General features: G+C 34.8%; 1 protein-coding gene across 4 annotated transcripts in view; it reads right to left on the bottom strand.

The window, feature by feature from the left end:
- LOC105476492 (Rho guanine nucleotide exchange factor 12) overlaps positions 1-20,389 on the bottom strand; it is a 148,029-nt gene that overhangs the window by 67,622 nt on the left and 60,018 nt on the right. For 2 of the 4 annotated variants that reach the window (XM_071075718.1, XM_071075716.1), the window contains exons 2-4: positions 11,431-11,454; positions 9,747-9,832; positions 8,124-8,180 (exon numbers count right to left, since the gene is read on the bottom strand). In XM_071075718.1, the coding sequence (XP_070931819.1) occupies positions 8,124-8,180; positions 9,747-9,832; positions 11,431-11,454 (167 nt within the window). Of the gene's footprint in view, positions 1-7,581; positions 7,646-8,123; positions 8,181-9,746; positions 9,833-11,430; positions 11,455-20,389 lie in introns of those variants that run through there. The other 2 variants (XM_071075717.1, XM_071075719.1) reach the window with 2 other exon arrangements.

Below are 20,389 nucleotides of genomic sequence, written 5' to 3'. Positions count from 1 at the left end.
ATTGCAGTGCTAAGCAAACTGGGCTTCTTAAATAGACCTTTTCTCAGGTGCCTGCAGAGAACAGGGCGCCTATAAAAGATGAGGGAAAAGGGTATTTGAAGTTAAGGAGTTTGCTATGTCTGTACCTTTCACTTGAATAAAAAATATATAAAGTAGTTAGCTTAATGCCTAATGAATATTAAGGGTTCACACATGTTAAATATTATTTTATTATGATTGGGGGGAGGTTGACCTTGGATTTTCTCCTCTATCCATGCTACTAGTACAATTATAAGTACTTTTATGTTAATAAACTCCTATCAATTAATGCAAATGATCCTTAAGAGGATCAATTCTGGCTGGGCGTGTATGGGAGGCTGAGGTGGGCGGATCACAAGGTCAAGAGATCGAGACCGCCATGACCAACATGGTGAAACCCTGTCTCTACTAAAAATACAAAAACTAGCTGTGCGTGGTGGTGTACGCCTGTAGTTCCAGGCTACTCAGGAGGCTGAGGCAGAAGAATTGCTTGAACCCAGGAGGCAGAGGATGCAGTGAGCCGAGATCACTGACAACAGTGAGAATTTTTTTGAGACTCCATCTCAAAAAAAAAAAAAGAGGATCAATTATGATTTATGTCTAAGTTTTGTTTTTTAGTAAACAAGGAAAGTAGTTTTGGATGGGTAAGGAAGGGAGAAGGGAAATTTAAAGGGGCAGAGCTTCTTGTTGTAGTTAGCTTTAGAAGATGAGAGACAGCCGGACATCCTTAAGAAAGGAATCAGTCTTCTTATAAGCTTTTCCTAAATATGTAGACTGAAGTTAGGTGTCCCTCTTATAGACTCCCACTGCACCCTCTGTATACTCCTATTGTATCACCCTTACTCACACTGATTTGTATTTGTTTTTATTCTTTCATTAGATTTTATGCTCCAAAGGTGTGGGGGCTGTATCTTGATCACAACCTTATCTCAGAACCTTGCATATATTCTGGGACAGAAGGAAACTTAGAAAAATTGCTTATGAATTAATGAAATTCAGACAAGTAGACGAGTCTAGAGATGAAAGGAAACTCAGAAAGGGAGGTCATCAGAGAGAAAAAAATAGCACCATGCACAGTCAATTTCATAAATATGCCTAGAGTCCTAACAGATTAATAAGAATCAAGAAAATCTATTAGTATTACTTCAGAATACAGCAAACCTGTTTTCTCCAATTCATAACAGTCTCAGTCTGATAACCTTCCCTCTTAACTACAGCTAAAGGAGAAGATGAGGGACAAAGAATAAAGAGGAAAAGGAAAAAGAACCATGCACACATCCCATTCAATTTTTTCTTCTCCCCAAATCCACTACATTAGCCACATTTACTATTTTATATTTACCTGCTAACGTGAGACTGATGTACTTGAACATGTACTTTAAATCAGTAGACCAATATAAAAAGAAAACATACCTTACACATACAGTCAATTCAAAATCTATCAAATACAAATTAACAGTACTGTTCTGTCCCGTCTATCTGTGGTATCTGCATAAATTTAGATTTGTGGTAACAATTAACTGAAAACGAAGCCATCCTACCACTCAAAATTCAGAAATCCAGTCCTTCAAACGCTCAAATCTATTATGTTCCCTCTCATTCAAAATCAAATGAAATGTTTTCCCTTTTTCTTCAGAGAAATATTCTGTTTCTGACCAGAAGCTGTTTTAACCCACCACAGAGGGATAAATTCCACCCTCTGTAAAACTAAAATCACCACTACTGGCTAAATTATCATATCTTTGAAATATCCTTTTTGACATACACACACAAAAATCCTACTTCTTTTGTTTGTTTTAGCAAATTTGCATTGAGCATCTGTCCATACTAGTTATTTAACACTGCAGTCCATAGGTGCTGTGAAGAACCCAAAACTACTTGGAGTCTTTGTTCTCAAAGAACATAAAATCCTGGCAGGACAATACTGAAAACAAATGGAGAAAAAAATGAAAATGTTTAAGAATCAAAGAATGGTACAGATAATAGGCCCTGTATGTTACAGAGAAAGTCAAAGATAAAAGTAAACTCATAACTCCAAAATAGCAATCTTCAAATTTTATTTTAAAAAATCCCAAAAACCAGCTTTCATCATTTTTACCTTTTCCGATTTTTACAACTCATATAGTCCATGGTTTTGTTTTGTTGCTAAATCCTTTATCGTCTGGTATAAAGATTATTAACCATAACTACCATACAAATGTATGTATCTGTGAATATGAGTTTTGTAAGGCCACCTAATTACTCTGATATGTGCTATATGCCAGCACTTTGCATAAACACAGGCAGAGTGTTCAAAAAGTAAAACCAGTGAAACTTAAAACTTCCTTCAAACGTAATCCTAACAGGCAGGCACAGTGGATCACACCTGTAATTCCAATGTTTTAGGAGGCCAAGGCAAGAGGACTGGTTGAAGCCAGGAGTTTGAGCGCAGCCTGGGCAACAGAGCAAGACCTCTTCTCTCCAAAAAATAACAGTAATAATAAACACATGTTTTTCAAAAAAACAAAAGACTTAGTCCTAGTAATACTTCTTCGGTCCCATTGTTCTTGGTGCCATATGAGTATTTCTTCAGAGCTGTTTTTTTAAGTGCATATAGAGTAATGGTAAATGAGTGCATAACTCTATCATTGCCCTTATCAAAATGTATTGCAATTCTTTTGTACTAGACTGTGAGCAACCACAAAGCAGGTACAGTCACTTATATCTTTGTATCTCTATCCTTTAGTATAGTGCCTGGCATATAATGGGTGCTCACGAAATAGTTATTAAATAAATTTGAATTTTATACATGAAGGAAATTTTAAACAAACATACTCAAACACTTTCTAATTAGAAAAAAAATCATAGCCTTGAAGACTATGCAAAGTAGAGAAACATTTCTATAAGAACACTAATTAACCTTCTGCCCTGGCAAAATTCCAACTATAATAATTTGATTTTCCATCTACCCCAAAATAACTCCTCTAGTTACAAAAAAATGTTTATGTCCTGTCTCTTAGAAATCATATTTTGCCTAGAAGCTGATAAACCTGATATCATGCTTCATCTCATCAGTGAAGTAAAGATGTTATATCAAATTTACATAAATACTATCCTTTTCTAAGTTTTATTTCCTTATCATAACAAAAGACATATTTTTTCTGTTATAACAATGTGGCATTTAAAACCAATATAAAAAGACTGCTTCCTTCTTACTCAATAGATAATTACCAATGATCATATTTTGAAAGTGAAAAAAAATGAAGTTTCATTCTATAACTATTCCTGAAAGAAGGCCACAACTCCTACAATGAAAACAGAGTATGGAGCATATTAATGAAAATGGAGTGTTAAACATGTAAGATAACCTGTTAAATCTTCCATATTACATGGACTTTAGTGAAAGCACATTAGTCTTTCTTCACCTTTTATTTTATTTCATGACCAAACTTCTCTAAGTTTCACCTCTTAAGAATTAGCTTCAGGGAAGGGAGTGGAGAAGGGCCATGTGCAACCTCATAAAAACAGCTCATTTTAAACTGGTGCCAGACATACATGTTTTATGAGTAAGACCTCAGATAATCCTTTGATTAAGAAGCTTCTTGATTCTAAATGCACAATCTTGCCAGCAAGAGGAGCCTTACATTCCAAGTATGCTGATTTCATTCTTTCAGACCACTACCAGAAAAATGTCTCTAAGTTACATTTTCTTCTATCTTAAAGTTTTTCAGAAGGAAAGAAAGATTCAATTAGGATAAGTCAAGATCTTATTCTATCAATTTTCTCTACTAAAATACTTCCTATGTCAATCTCAACAATCATTCATTCAAAACTCACTTAATTAGGGCCTCCAATGTGTTCAGCATTATGGGAGATGTAAAGATAAACATAAATACAAGTAATTAAATATAAAACAAGATGACAACATTCAGAAACAACAAAAGTAGCTGGGCAATCCTAGGAAAAGGCAGTACTTGAATTGAGCCTTGAAAGATGAGTAGGATTCTAAGTTATAGGAGGTAAATCATTCAAGACAACAGAAATGGCATGTGCTGGCCGGGCGCGGTGGCTCAAGCCTATAATCCCAGCACTTTGGGAGGCCGAGACGGGTGGATCACGAGGTCAGGAGATCGAGACCATGCTGGCTAACACGGTGAAACCCCGTCTCTACTAAAAAATACAAAAAACTAGCCGGGCGAGGTGGCGGGCGCCTGTAGTCCCAGCTACTCGGGAGGCTGAGGCAGGAGAATGGTGTGAACCCGGGAGGCGGAGCTTGCAGTGAGCTGAGATCCGGCCACTGCACTTCAGCCTGGGTGACAGAGCGAGACTTCGTCTCAAAAAAAAAAAAAAAAGAAATGGCATGTGCAAAGGAAGAATGCCAACACGTATTTGGAAAATGAAACTCTGAAGGAGAATCAGAGTAGAATAAATTGGAAACAAATTGTGGCATTATCTTAACAACTACCTGTACTTTCTTAGCAAGTGAGTGACCAAATTCTTACTTTAGTAATATTAATCTGACAAGTCAAGGCAGAATATAGAATGGAGAAAAGTTAATGAATCAATGTGAAACTGAAATAAAAGTTATGAATCTATTAAAATAGTCTAATAAAATGATGGACAAGGCAGTGGGGTTGAAACCAAAGAGTGAAGGATGAAAAATATTATGATGGTAGAATCAAGGGGACCTGGCACATAGCTAACCACAGGGGAAAAGGGAAAATGGAGAAGTCAAATATAACTTTAAGGAAATATAAGACTAGGTGAATGGAAGAATGACAGTGTCATTAAAAGAATTAGGGAAATAAAGAGGAAGATTGATTCGCAGCTGTAGAGAACAATGATGAACTCCAGTTCGGTCACTCTGAATTTATGGGACACTTAGACTGGAGAATGGAAGAAAGATTGGGGACAGAAACTTGGGTCATGCCTACACGTATAAGACAAGAGGGAAAAAACAATCAAATAAAGAGAGACAAAATAATTACAAAGAGTAAAGAACCAGGTTGATGTAATATCATAGAAACCAAAGAAAAGGCGTTTTGGCACAAATGGAGGAAAGGCCACGTGAGACAAACAGCAAGAAGGCAGCCATCTGCAAGCCAGCAAGGGAATCCTCTGACCTGACCACACTGACATCCTGATCTTGATCTTCTAACCTCCAGAACTGTGAGAAAATAAGTTTCTATTGCTTAAACCACACAGTCTATAGTATTTTGTTACAGTGGCCTGAGCACACTAAGACAGCTTTGAAAAGAAATAAATTATTTTCTTGCACCAAATACTGTCAGCAGGAATCTGTTCATGACACCATGACAGCTGTTAAGCAGCAGCTATGGTCTAACTCAGAATTCACTTGCTGAATCTCTCATTTCCTACAGTAACCCACAAAAGTATTATTAAAATTAAGTATTATTAAAATTGTAGATCAGAAAACACATCCATACACATTTAACAGACTCTAACAGCTAGAAAGGGAAAAATAAGGGGAAATGGAATAAATAACTCACTGACTGCACTGGGCAGAAATGTAACCAAAAAAGTCAATACAAAGCAAACGCTTTGTTTCCTTTTAAGGTGTACAAAGTAAATCTATTTCACAAAGTAGCTCTAAAAATGCCTAGAAAGCCAGGTGCGGTGGCTCATGCCTGTAATCCCAGCATTTTGGCAAGTCAAGGTGGGAGGACTGCTTGAGCTCAGGAGACAGAGACCAGCCTGGGCAACATGGCAAGACTTTGTCTCTACTATTTCTTTCTTTTTTTTTCCCCCCTGGCAAATCATTCCTTCAACAACCTCATCTCTATTAAAAAAACAAACAAACAAAACAGCTGGGTGCGGTGGTGTACACATGTAGTCCCAGCTACTTTGGAGGCTTAGGTAGGAGGATCACTTAAGCCCAGGAGGTTGAGGCTGCAGTGAGCCATGATCATGCCATTATACTCCATCCTGGGCCACACAGCGAGATCCTGTCTCAAAAAAAAAAAAAAAAAAAAAGCCAAGAAAGTTTAAAATAAATAATATGTGAGTAACTAGCATTTTTGTTAAGTACCCACCTAATGAATTTTTACCCCAAGAGAAAACAATGTATAATTTCAAAAGTTTGAAGTGGGCTTATAATAAGACTCTACACTAAAGTAGAATGTCACCAGTTGCTATGATTCTACTCAGTAGTTTCAAGCTTTTCTGAATTCCCAGAGAGACTTTTTCATCTATGTTAACTGTATGTAATCTAAAGAAGTCTATTCACACAGGTTATAAAATATTTGTAATGTCAAAGAGATTTATGTTAGCATACTAATTCTGTTCTAATCAACTCATCCCTCCAACGAGTGCTTTTTGAGGACTTGTGGACTCAGTTCCTTCCAAAAAAGGTATTTCAAGGGTTCTCAAAAACACACACACAGAGAAGCCACACCTTACTTCCTGATTACCACTTAAAATGTTTCTATCACTACCAAGCCAATGGCATGTCTGAACTAGTATTAATATTTCTATCACTGTTGAGAAAAATATTAGTATAATATTTCTAGTCAGAGGTTCCTAAATTGTTAGTCTTCATCCAAAGCACACAACAAACTTCTAAATACACATCGCAGATATAGGAAAATGGAGAGGAAGATGAAATAGAACACTGCAAAGGCTACTGAAAAAGAACAGAGCTATAAAGATAAAGTTCATGTTCCTAAGGAGAGGATAAACTGTAGAAAGCTCTTTATACAGAACAGAAAGATAGAGTCTCGAGGAATTAGGTATTTCTTACTTATCAGTAGCCAAAATACTCTGGAAGGAAGAAAAAGCGTAAACTTGATGTGCCGCAAGGCATAGTATACATTTACTGCTGAACTACTGTAAAAGCTATACACAGAAAAAACACTGGTCACAAAAACCCAAGTAAAGAACCATGTCTATATGTCTTAACATAGCAGCATTAACTGGTTTAGAACCAAATACTGAGCTTTCATAATACTAAAAAGTATCTGTTATTATGGACTCAAGTGCCAGCAGATGTGAACTGTCAAATGTCTTAAAAGGGGGAGGGCAATTCCTGTATTTTTTTCCTCTCCTATATATCAAGCTAGGAAACATCTGCACCTGGGGGAGCTTCTACTCTATAGACTTGTGGCTCTATTAAAGATGACCTGACTTCCCTTTGAGGCCAAATTTGGAATCTTCCTAAAAAAAGAAATAATTTATCAGTCTTTCAGAATTATTTTTAAAGTCTTAGCTCCAGGTAATTCCTCTCCTATTCACTTTTCTCAAAAAACAAAAAGCCAAAAAACCCCAAAACAAAACCCTAATCAGATCCCAAAAGAAGGAAAGAGGGCAGGTAAAACTGCAAAGGAAAAGGAAAAATAGGTATGAACTTCACAAATATGGTTTATTGTATCTTTGGAAGACAGGACACAGTCTATAAATATTAGCATTTCAATCATCTGCTGCAAAAGTTGACCACTCAGGTTAAACTTGCTCTTCGTTAAGATTATTTTTAAAAGGTACCATTTTGAAAATTTCCCATTCCGATTAAGCTTCAGAGAAATTTCTCAAAGGCATAAATTCTTCAAGCTATGAAAATAAAATACTTACGTATTTTTGCCATCGTGGATAAATTATACAAGAATGACTTTTCCACATGACGAGGCAATTAAAACTAAACAAACAAAAAATGAAATAAAAATTCCAAAGAACTGCTAATACATCTAAATTACACCAGTATTATACTTAGAGGAAAAGACTTAATTCCTCAAATTCTTCATAATCCAAACTCTGCAAATGAGACGTGGGAAGAAGATGACAAGAATTCAAAGCCCATTCGTGTTATTTGGAGGAACCTGACCCAAACATATTAGAGATAATCACCTTCCTACCATAAACAAGATGGGAGAAGATGGGCAATGTGGCCTACTCTTAATCTACAATGTTAGTTTCTAGCAACCTTAAGCTTCCACATCACAGCCACGTTAAAAACCCCAGGCTCCCTTTCCCTGCAGTAGATCATGCCATGCACAGCAGACACAAGAAAGGCTGCAGTTATTTTTAAAAAAAGAAAGAAAGAAAAAAAAGAACAGAAAAGGAACACCATGAAGCAAGCTCCAAAGGGCAAGTCTGAATTAGCTACATTAGCTTACCATATATCTCGGATCTACTCTCCTCTGAACTAGACTTTGTCTTCTTGGAGGAGCTATCTGCACAAGAGCGGGAGAAAAGGAGAGAGATATAGAAAATATGGAGACCAATGTAAGGGGAAAAATTCATGGGGAAAAAAGAATGAATCATGATCAAGTTAAATCGTGCAAACACAAAGTATGAGTATAACAGATGACAGCACTTAGAATAGTCACAAACAGTACAGGTAATGACATATTTTAAAGATTTATCGAAGAAAAGACAGTGCAATAAAAATATGTTCAAACAAAACAACACATGAATAGTATACAAAATATATCACCTGATAATTGTAGAGATGACAAAAGCACTAAAAGCTATAATGATCTCATTATGAAGCACTGCATACATCTTTGCTTAAATCTGTCTTTGGAGATGGGCACAGCACAGACATAGATACAAAATAAACCTAACAAGATTATATTTTTGTGAACATAGGGCAGAAATTTTTTACCTTATTGGCAAGACAATACCTAATCATGTAAATGAAAGCCTCTGAGCCCCATGACTACAAAATTAGGCATCAGAATGGAAAATTCTCTCTTCATGGAGATCCGTAAGTGACATAATACATATTTCCCACCACCAAAGCCTCCTAAATTGATGACTGGAATTTCATTTTACCTACTCCCCGAAATGCAGAAAATGATTAGCTATGTGCTTCCTAGATAATACTTATAATATTTTTTCAAAATAAAGGAGTTTATACTAATAAAGTAAGAAATGTCTTAGATACATAAAACATAGTATTCTCTATATTTAAAATTATATTTCTAAGTAAAAATACCTAAAAATAGAAACATTATTTTTATGTATCTGAGATTGCGGGATTTACTTCGTCTCTTGTCAAAGGGACATGCAACTGAATAAAATCGTATGTGCACAAAAAATATATGTCAGTTTCAAATGACAAAAGCAAGATTACCAAGCACTTTCTATGAATCAAATACTGAGTAAGTTTACAAGGAGAAAGCAAAAGGAAAAAGCCTGTATGTTATATAAGGAGATCAATCTGAAAGTCTGTTAACGTGACAACCCTAAGAAAGACGACATTGCTTAGGTTGAAAGACAGTTCTTTAAGTTCAGAATACTTTTTAACTGAAGAGAAAGGAATTTCTATTCATTTGTTTACTCTAAAATGAGACAATCATTAATTTGTGAAACTGATTTATCTAAAACTCCAATTCACCATAATCACAATTGAATTTTTAGATGACTACAGAAGTGTAGAGTTGCTAGAGCCTTGGTTTTATGACATACTACTGCTTATACCAAGATTCAACTTAATACTGAGTCCTTGATCTGACCAAATCTCCAATTATTATATAATCATTTCTATTACTATCACTATTTAAAGATATAATATACTCTACAATGATACTTCTGTAGTGGAATGTACAGTGTTGGAAGTTAAAAATGCTTGCATTCCTGCTAAATGCAAAGGCGTTATTATGATATAATTGGAGGAATGTGAGAGTCCTAAAACAGATCAAACAACTATTTCTGAGTGTTTCGGGTAGCTTAAGCTCTATTATTCTGAACTTCACTACTCTCAATATTCTTTGAAAGAATGAATAGTGTTTTACCTGTGGGGTCAAAATCATGTGATGCAATGCGCTCAACTTTCTGCTTCTTATCTGTTGGTGACTCTCGGTTCAAAATACTTCCATGCCTAAATTAAAGCAAAGTAATCAAATGCTCAGTGCAAGAAAATCATTAGAATAAAAAATTTAAAATTCCAAAAGTGGATCTTACAAGAGAAACTAGGAAATCAGTTTACTTTACACAGCACCATAAGCCTCTCTAATTACATTTTTCAATAAGTTTTGGTGATACACAGTCTATTTACTCGATTAGAAAAAGTGCTTAAGATAATTAAAAATAGTATTCAGCATTAAAGTCTCTTTTATTCTTAGAAGTAACTGCTTACATTTTTTTTGTATGGTTTTCACAGGTCAATACTATCATTTCCATTTAACAGACAAAAAAAAAAAGACACAGTGCCTAAAAGGAATTAAACACATTCTCCAACTCTACATATGAAATGTCAAGTTCAAAATCACTGCATAAATACAGCATGCATGAGAATGGTTTAAAATTTAAAAAGCAAGCCTTAGGCAAGCCTCATTTTAAGCCTGCCTAGGTAGTTCTAGCCACAGAAGTCTTAGCCAACCACTTTAAGCATAAATGACATTATTATTATTATTTTTTCTATGGCTTAGCCAATTACACTGATCAGATAATGATTGAGTGACAAGACTATAACAATAACACACATGTACACATACACATATTCACTGAAATGCCAAGGTTAGCATTGGATCCTGGACTATGCTGACACTAAAAATGATAAAATATAAAAATTAGGAATGATATACTACCTACATTTTATATTTATGATAATTAAGATAACAGAAGAAATGCTGAAAGCAAAAACACTGAGGAAGGGGCATTTAATACCTGGAAATGAATAAATATATAGACATGGATACAGGCATAGATATATTTGAACATTTTGGAATTTTTTCTTCACTGTCTTAAAGTAATTAAGACTAGGCCAGGCGCGGTAGCTCACGCCTGTAATCTCAGCACTTTGGGAGGCCAAGGAGGGCAGATCACGAGGTCAGGAGATCAAGACCAACCTGGCTAACACAGTGAAACCCTGTCTTTACTAAAAATACAAAAAAATTAGCCGGGCGTGGTAGCGGGCGGCTGTGGTCCCAGCCACTCGGGAGGCTGAGGCAGGAGAACAGCGTGAACCCGAGAGGCGGAGCTTGCAGTGAGCCGAAATTGCGCCACTGCACTCCAGCCTGGGCCATGGAGCGAGAACAAGTCTCAAAAAAAATAAAATAAGATTAAAAAATAAAGTAATTAAGACTAAACTAGTGCCAAAGTTCATTAACTAAAGGCAATTATAGTTACACAAGTGATAAAATATATCAAAAACTAGCATTCCATTTTCACCTCCCAAGCTACTCATAATTCAAAACAGTCACAAATAGATTTTAAAATTAAGTCTCTTCAGAGTGACCTTAAATATCATTTTGAACAAATTTTTTAAATGCTTATATTAGAAGTATTATCAAAACAATGCTGTCTTCCAGAAAAAGTAACATCTTTTATATTTTAAGTTTGCAAAACATTTTGAAATTTTGAATTACTTGAATACACATTCTCAAAAACCACAAAAATCCACCATAATTTCAAAGGCATGTTTATAATTAAAATATAACCTAAACTTGAGTATGAAGTGCAATTGAGCAAACTTACCTTATAGGTTTTTTGAGGGGAAACCTGAAACAAAGAAAAAATAAGGATAGATGGAGTTATTTTACTTATAAGATTTTGTTACTAAATTTATTCATCCTACTGAACCAGAATAAGAGATTTAAATCTTATGGTAACTTTCCAATAGCAAGAATCAATAAACTGCAGGAATAAGAAGTTGAACACCATGTTTAAGTATCTTAACTACTTTGTTAAATCTTAAACGGCCAGTGCATTTACTACCAGCTGTCCTAGAATATAGCTTTTCTTTTTAAAAATCCCAATAATAACAGCAATTGCTAAATTTATAAAGGGCTTACTGAACGCTATGAATTATTTTCACATGTATTATCTCATTTAATCTTGAAAAAAGAAATCTCTATGAAGAGATATTCTTTCCATTTTATAGATTTTTAAAGATCAAGACAAAAATAAATATTTTGTCATTAAAATATTATTCTCACTGTTTTCCTAGAAGGGAAAGTTCCTTCCCTCCCATCACTTCACACTACTTCCCAAAATATCTGGGTGTTGATTACTGCACTATTGATCTATGTCATCATGATCCTCAATTATTAGGTTTAGATTTAATTACAGATATCTAGAAAAAAATTAACATTAAAGTACGATCAGTTAGAAAAAATACCTTCCAAAAGTAGAAAACAAAAGGTACTTTCCTGTTTTGTTTTTCTGGGGGGTCCTATAAGCTGAAAGAACTACAGCTTTTCCTCCTGGTTGTCTCTCTTTTAAATGAATACTGCTGGAAGCGTTTGATGCTATATATAAATGCTAATCTAAGTCTTCTCAAATATCATCCCACGTTTTCATTTCTATATTTTAAATTATTTCAACCTATAGCATTTTATGTAAAGATTATTTAGTAATAGGAACAGTACTTTATTAAGAACATCAGTAAAACTAGGGTTTTAAAAAAGCCTATTAGTAAAGACAGTAAGAAATAAACATAATACAATGATACTTCAATGACTACAGTTCATTTGGCATGGAGGTAGAAACAAAACCTCTAAAATACAAGCTGACTTACAATTCCCTTCGACACCTATTTAAACCAAAACTGATCCATAGAAAAAGACAAAGAATCTAAGACCTTTCCTAATCAGTGATAGCATGTTAACTCACAAAGAACTAGTGATAATAAGTAAAGGGGGTTCTGGGACAAGATGACACTGCTCTAGAGAACAAACTGACTTTACAGAAGACCACGAAATCTTCAGAAATAGGAGTTCCTAAGCAGTCTGTCCATAACTGTTGAGGTGGGAGAGGGAGGGAATGGGAACATGTTTCTTAATTTACAGATGAACATACAAGTTGACAGAAAAGGATTCCAACTGAGTTTCTGCAAAGGATAACAATTGTCGTTTATCAACCTTAGCCGCTCGACCTCACAGCCATTATAAAAACTCCTACCCTAAAACAATGCTGCTTGCGTCAGGGAATGCAACATCCAGGGGGATGCTGGTCAAGAATCCCGGAAGTTCCCAGACTACTGATTGTAAACCAGTTTCCTGAGCTATTTTCTCTTACAAGGTAATGAAAAAGGAGAGGAAAAGAGAGGACAGAAATGGAATGAGAAAATGAACAAGGACTACACCCACAGTCCAACTTGCTTATCATAATCTACTTACTATATTCAATAAAGTATAGATTAAGAACTTCTCAAATAATATTAAAATCATAATTTTTTCTCTAATCATTGAATTCTACTTTAAAGTATCTGCTAAAGCAAATAAATACATATGTACATATGTGTGTACATATATGCTTATATGCATAAGTAACAATGTCAAGAACCTTCTTGGCTATTTCATTAGTTCTCTCTGCTTCAGCTAGGAAAATCACCAAGCTAATCCTATAGTTTTGCAAAATCCCTACCATATGCTGAATATTGAGACAGATGTAATCAGAGAGCTGGAAATAGAAAGCTAGAACCTCAAAGAAAGCTTGGGGCTAACGTTGCAGATTTGAGTCATCAACCTACTGATGGTCACTGAAATTTAAAACAACAAGGAAATCTGAAAAAATGCCGAGGCTCAAATTTGGGGGAGAAACTAGCATCTGCATGATTGAGAATGGAGGTAGGAGCCAATAAAGGAGATTAAGAAGATGAGTTAGAAAAGAGAAAGGGCTGTCCCAGAAGGGAAGGAAGAGTAGATAATCAATACTATAACTGCTACAGAAAGACAGGTCTGAAAGCTAAAAAGGGGCCAGGTTCTAAACAACAAATCAGTTCAACCATTAGTCCAATGAAATAAATTCTGGTGAACAAAACTCCTGTATTTTAAGTCCCTGTCCACTGTGTAGTCTAATCATGAAATCATGACAGTATCTTTTGGTTAGATATTTATGTAGAACAGCTGTATGTGATTATGACATAATGTTACAGGTGCCTAATGAAACTGTGCCTGGTTTTTGAAAATATCGTATTGATAACTTGGACATTTGGTCAACAATGAATATACTGTGTTTACTTGTATGTGTGTGTGTATATATTTTTCTATTAATCGATAGCAGAAAAAGTCAAATTCCAAAATGAAGAACCATGATTAATAAAGCAAAGAATTATCAGGAATTTGAGTCTCTGAGTCACTGGGATATGGTGGCTAGCTGCCCCCTCCCCTCCCCTCCTCTCCTGTTTTCTTTTTTCAACGAACTCTCGCTTTGTCACCCAGGCTGGAGTGCAGTGGTAAGATCTCAGCTCACTGAAACCTCCACCTCCTGGGTTCAAACAATTCTCCTGCCTCAGTCTCCCAAGTAGCTGAGGTTACAGCTGCGCACCACCACGCCTGGCTAATTTTTGTATTTTTAGTAGAGACGGGGTTTCGCCATGTTGGCCAGGCTGGTCTCGAACTCCTGACCTCAAGTGATCCGCCTGCCTCGGCCTCCCAAAGTGCTGGGATTACAGGTGTGAGCCACCGCTCCTAGCCTGCCTTTGCTTTTGATTTTGTATATTAAGCACAGCTACATTTTAGAAATCTTAACCAAAGGCCTTAAATGTTCAGAATACATTTATTCTCTCAACTCAGAATGCCTTCTCCTTGTTAAATTCTGAGTTCTAATTTTAAAGCCCTAGGTGGTCCTTCCCAATGTGTTATTACAGTGTAGAGGGAAATGTGATTTGGTAGTTAAATAACCCTTACCCAATAAATAATGTATACTAGAGTAGGACTTACATCTTAACCAAGTTTAATTATTCTAACAAGCATACACAAACACACAATTTTATAACTGGAATAGTCCTTTAATATTGTTAAAAAGAATTTCTTCTGGACTTAAAAAATTGCAAAGGACCAGAAAGTTTTATGTTGTCATGTATTTGCTTATAATAAATAGCCTACTAGAAATCTTTTTTCTTTTATTGATTTCAGTGCATAAAGAGCCTTCCAACAATACTTGAGTGAGAAGTGTTCTGAAACCATATGAGAAGAAATGCTGATATCACACTCAAACCTGAATTCATACCCTTTTCTCTCTCCTCTAGGGTATTAGATATGTCTTCCCTGGGTTTAGTTATAAAGGAGCATTTGAGACTCTAGTTGGTTCTTCTTAATAAGGAATGGTTGAAATGAAGGGGAGATGGTTAAACAAATTTTTCTTACATTGGATACTGGTTAAGATTTTATCAGCAGTCAAACAATGTTACCTATTAAATTTAGAATTATCAAGAATTCCATTAGTAGATACACTCTGATTTTAGTGATGTTAAAATGAGGAGAAAAAACACAGTAACTTGAAATGAGTGAAATACAGCACCATTTTATTGGAACCCACTCCAGTGAGAAGAGTTACTAGACAAAGAACTCTGCAAATTAGACAACAATTAAGGTAATTTTAAAGCTCAACCATCATAAGATGATGTAAATATCAGTGCAGAAACTATAATATTGCAAATCAGAAATGGACAGGGTGGGATGGGAATAGTATTATTGATTGTTATAAATGAAAATTCCCTAAAATTTCAAGGCCTTGGGGGGCAACAGACTCCTCAGAAACAAACGTAACTGGGTTAATATTCTAGTTTCACAATTTAACAGGTGTTTGAACTTGAACGAGTTGCTTAACCTCTTTAAGCATCTCCTCTAAAACATAATTACTAATACCTCTACCTATACCTCACAAAACAATTGTTTATTTGTTATTTGTGAGGTATTAAATTGACAAATCAAATAGTAAATTTTTTTCTAAATTACTTTTATTCCCTCTGCTGGAGCTATTATAGATCGACTATTAGCTGCTGCTGACTGAGAAATGTAGCTCACAATTAATATAACAGCTTATTGTGTTTTGTGAGGTATTGTTTTGGGATTAAATTAGAAAATGAGAAGCACTGCCTAGCAAGCAGTAACCACTTATGTATTTACTATTAAGAAGAACAAAAATAAAATCTGAATGTTAGTGATATGTATTCAAATTAAGTAGAAAAGAAAAAATAAATTTAAAGACTAAATATTCAAATAAGTTTTTAGCTAAGTAAAATGCATAGAAATGTATAATTCAAAGCCAGTGATGAAACCACAGATTTAATTTACCAAGTTGTATCACAGAAAATTCATGCCAAAACTTAAACTTCTCAGACACTACACTGTAAGAAAAAAATCAGGTTGCAATCTGCACTTTAAATTTTCCTGAAAAGTAGGGAAAGTGTTTTCAAACGTAGTGAAATTGTGTTGCCCATACCTGCCACTTACTAGCAAAAAAGTCCATTATTTCCTCATCTCCTTTAAAATATCAAAGGTGATTAAGGCATCCTGTGGGCTGGATTTAAATCAAGTTTTTAATTTACCTGTTTCTATAAAACAATTAGAACGGCTTAAAACATAGTGCTTAAAATTTGAAACTAATATGAATCTGAACTGCCTTGCTCTATTATTATTATTTTTCACAAAATAACAAAATAGCTAAGAGGACATTTGTCTGCAATACATAAGAGCTCTTAAGTACAGGGATTTAGCATAGTGCTGACTCCAGCTGAACTGCCAATTCAATCTTTAGTTCTCTGGATAGTAAGATTCACAGAACCAAAAGTATTAAATGACCACCCGCTTACCTCGCAGCAACAACAAAATAAACAGTCATAAACCCTTTCACCACTTACAATTTATAACTGGTCTAGCTTAGAGCCATTAAAAGAACTAAAAATTGTGGAATTGCGGGGGGCGGGGGGAAGTCTGAACATTATCTACAGTACAATAGCCATACTGACATATTTTTTATTAGCATATAGAACCAAAGCATGAAAAGTGGCTAGGAGAGCTGGCATTAAAATACTAGTTATATCCAAAGGACTCTAAAACAGAAGCTACAGCTGACAGAATGACTCATGGAGAATTTCCCATGGTGTTCTTTGTTTTAAGCCTCTGGACCTTGCAACACAAACCACAGACAGGCAGGGACCAAAGAGCTCAGTTCTGGTGCAAAATCCAAAAATGATTCACTAGCATGTAATATAAAATCTCAAATTACCTTCTTAAACACAGCTTAGTATATCACCACTTTTACCAAAGAGCTTAAATGCACAACAGCCCCTTAGTTAGGCTCTCTTACTTCCTGGACACACTTTGACAAATCAAATAGTAAATTTTTCTCTAAATTACTTTTATTCCCTCTGCTGGAGCTATTATAGATCGACTATTAGCTGCTGCTGACTGAGAAATGTAGCTCACAACTAATATAACAGCTTATTAGAGACTTTCATTTCCTCATTGACAATCTGGAAAATTATCACCTTTGTGAATATTTCTTAAAAGCTTTCTCCACCACTTTCATTTGTGATCATGAATATCTGACTACTAGTACCTTATACTTTCTTTTAAGACTATATTCACTTCAGAAAACCAAGTAGAAAGAACTGCCAGAAACGGAGGAGATCCTCAAAATACTTAAACAAGTATCCTCACTTCACTAAACACCATCCAAACGATCAAATCCATGCTTATGGAAGAGATATTAATGTCACTTAATAAAGGTAAACAATAAACTGGACTCTACAAAATGATCTCATGACTTATAAAATGGGGCAATGCATGATTCTGTTTGCTAGGAATTTAAATCTTAACCTCATTTCACATTTCTCTACTTCAGAATATACTGGTAAAAATAATAAAAATAAGAGTAGAAAAAAAGTCCTCTTAATCAAGGGTGGGCATTTTTCCCATAAATATTTTATATAAAATATATTATGATTAAATGTTTAAAAATCTATAAACTGAAGTGAGAATAGGTGAACAAAATTTGTTAGGACAGGCTGCTTTCTACACATTTGCCAAAAGATATAAATGTACTTCTGAAAAAGTAGAAAGTCTTAGCTTTTAAGTGTCGTTGAGACAAGCTCCAACATACAGCATTTACTTTTCAGTCTGAGCTTGAGATTTTTATTTAAATGTAAAATTAATATATAAAATACTGTCTAATAATATTTCACTTTTTTGAATAAACATAGAGCACTCTATGATTTAAAAAAAGAGTACTACTCAAAATTTAAATTGACATTACCACTTTAAATCATAGTATATTTGCAGTTTGGTTGCATTTTTCAATTGAAAAAACCTAAGGCATTCATAAAAATATCATTCTGCAGCAAGAAAAAGTGATTTGACAAGTTAATTATGACTTATCTTATGTATTAAAGATTTCTCACTGTGTGCCAAAAAAGTCACAGGAATAGGAATCTTTTATTTCTGAAATCTCAGGAGAAGGAAAAACAACCAAAACTATACTAACCCCAAATCACAGAGTATTTACTCATGATCCTGCCTTCAGGTGTTACAGTTGGTATGCATTCATTGGTTGAGTACAAAGAAGCCCAATCACAGACATACAAATGCCACAAAACTAAACAGACAAGGATTTACCAAAAAATCATCAAGGAAACCCAGGAAATCAGAAAAGTATAAACTTAGTTCTCATGTGCTCTAAAAATGTGTACAATCTCCTTGAATTAACTTGACATAGCTCTGTTTCTCTTTCTCTTTCTTTTTCTTTTTTTTTTTTTTTGGAGACAATGTCTCACTCTCTCAGGCTGGAGTGCAGTGGCACAATCATAGATCACTGTAACCTCAAACTCCTGGGCTGAAGGGAATCCTCCCACCTTAGCCTCCTAAGTAGATAGGACCACAGGTGCATGCCACCACACCCAGCTAATTTTTTAAAGAATTTTTTTGTAGAGACCAGGTCTTGCTGTGTTGCCCAGGTTAGCCTCAAACAATCCTCAAGCCTCAGCCTCCCAAAGCACTGGGATTACAGGCATGAGTCACTGTGCCTGACTATATAGGTCTATTTCTCATGGAGAAATAAAAACCTTATATATTAACACTTTCCAAGTAGAACTCTAATGGAATAAAGGTTGAACATATTTCGTGTTTTCTACTTAGAATTTTTTTAATTGTATAAGAAATGTATTATGGATAATATGTAAAATTTAGAGGCTATGTGAATATAAAATACAGGTAAAGATAAAACTTAAAAAACTGATCATAACCAATATTATTACAATGAAATCTTCTATATAACACCTTCTGCATTCATAGAAAGCATTTTCTTCTGAGGAAATTCTTTTTCACTAAAAATACTTTTATTGGCTATAGTTAAAACAAACGCTGTAATTAAATTTTTGGTTTTGTACTAAAGAGATTTCTTTTCACAAGTGCTCTGGTTCTGGTGTCAAACATTAACAATTCCTCAATCAGAATTAGCAATCCACTTATTTTATCACCAAAAAAACACACTTTCTGCTGTCAAATCTGAATACCCCAGACTTTCAAACCACCATAGATAAAAGGACCTCTGATTTAATGAGGAAATGAATGATATGCATGCCATTTTACACTTGCTTTTACAAAAGCTTTTCTTGACCCAAAACAAAGAAATCACAAGTGGGATATAATCTTATCAGTAACGATGGCTCACCACAGCACGGAATTTGAAAGGTTGGAGGATGAGTGTTTTAGGAATTCTGACATTCCTCTTACAACATTTCAGAATTGAGAATCACTGCTCTACAAAGTTCACTGTGTACACTGACATTAAGTTATGTTTTCTCCCTTAGCTGTTACAAATGTGGCTTATCCTAATATACTTAACACACAAGACCACTGACACTAGTAAATCTGTTACTAATATTTTTATTACATTTTCAAGATAATTCCTCTCTCAGGGGACTGAGTAATGAGACTGCCATCTTTCCAAAGTGTAGTTTCCTATAAAGCAATGGTTCTCTCTGCCTCTTCAATATGAAGAAATGTCTCACTTCCTTTATGTCCAAAGAAGTACATGTATAAACTTTTAAAAACTAAAGACAAAATAGGAAACAAAAATCACCCATAATCCCAATACCCAGCATTTTTATGCATATATTCCCGTCTTTTCCCAATATAGAGATAGATTTCTGTATACAATGTTTAAAATTTCTTTTCATAAAAATTAAAGCATACTGGACATATTGATAACTTTTAACTTAATAAAACATCAACATATGTTTACAATATTAAATATTTCACTACAGTGCTGGTTTCAAACTGTGCTCCATAAAATTCTAGAGGTTTAGAAGAGGTCCCTCCCAGAGCGGGAGTGTATAGATGGGGCTCCAGACTCCCCACACATCAGAGCTGCTTTGTTTTTTATTTATTTTATATATTGGACTTCCAAATCAGATAAATATTTAAAAAATATAGTTCTAAATAATTCTTGATAGCTGCAAAGTATCCTGTGATATGGTTACTTAATTAACAAGTTCCCTTTTGTAAATATTTAGGCTGGGTCTAATTTTTCAACATAATAAAGAATGTTATAACAAATATCCTTGTAACCCAAGTTCTACACTCCCCCTTGATTTCTTCCTTGGGATGAATTCATTTATAGTAAGGAATCCAGATGGGAGTTTGGACTAGAGATGAAAGGAGTTTCTGTGGGTACTAGGTAAACAGAAAAGAGAGGACACACTCATCCC

This window comes from Macaca nemestrina, chromosome 12, assembly GCF_043159975.1.
Source record: "Macaca nemestrina isolate mMacNem1 chromosome 12, mMacNem.hap1, whole genome shotgun sequence".
Lineage (NCBI taxonomy): Eukaryota > Metazoa > Chordata > Mammalia > Primates > Cercopithecidae > Macaca > Macaca nemestrina.
This window is presented reverse-complemented; position numbering and strand designations above follow the sequence as displayed.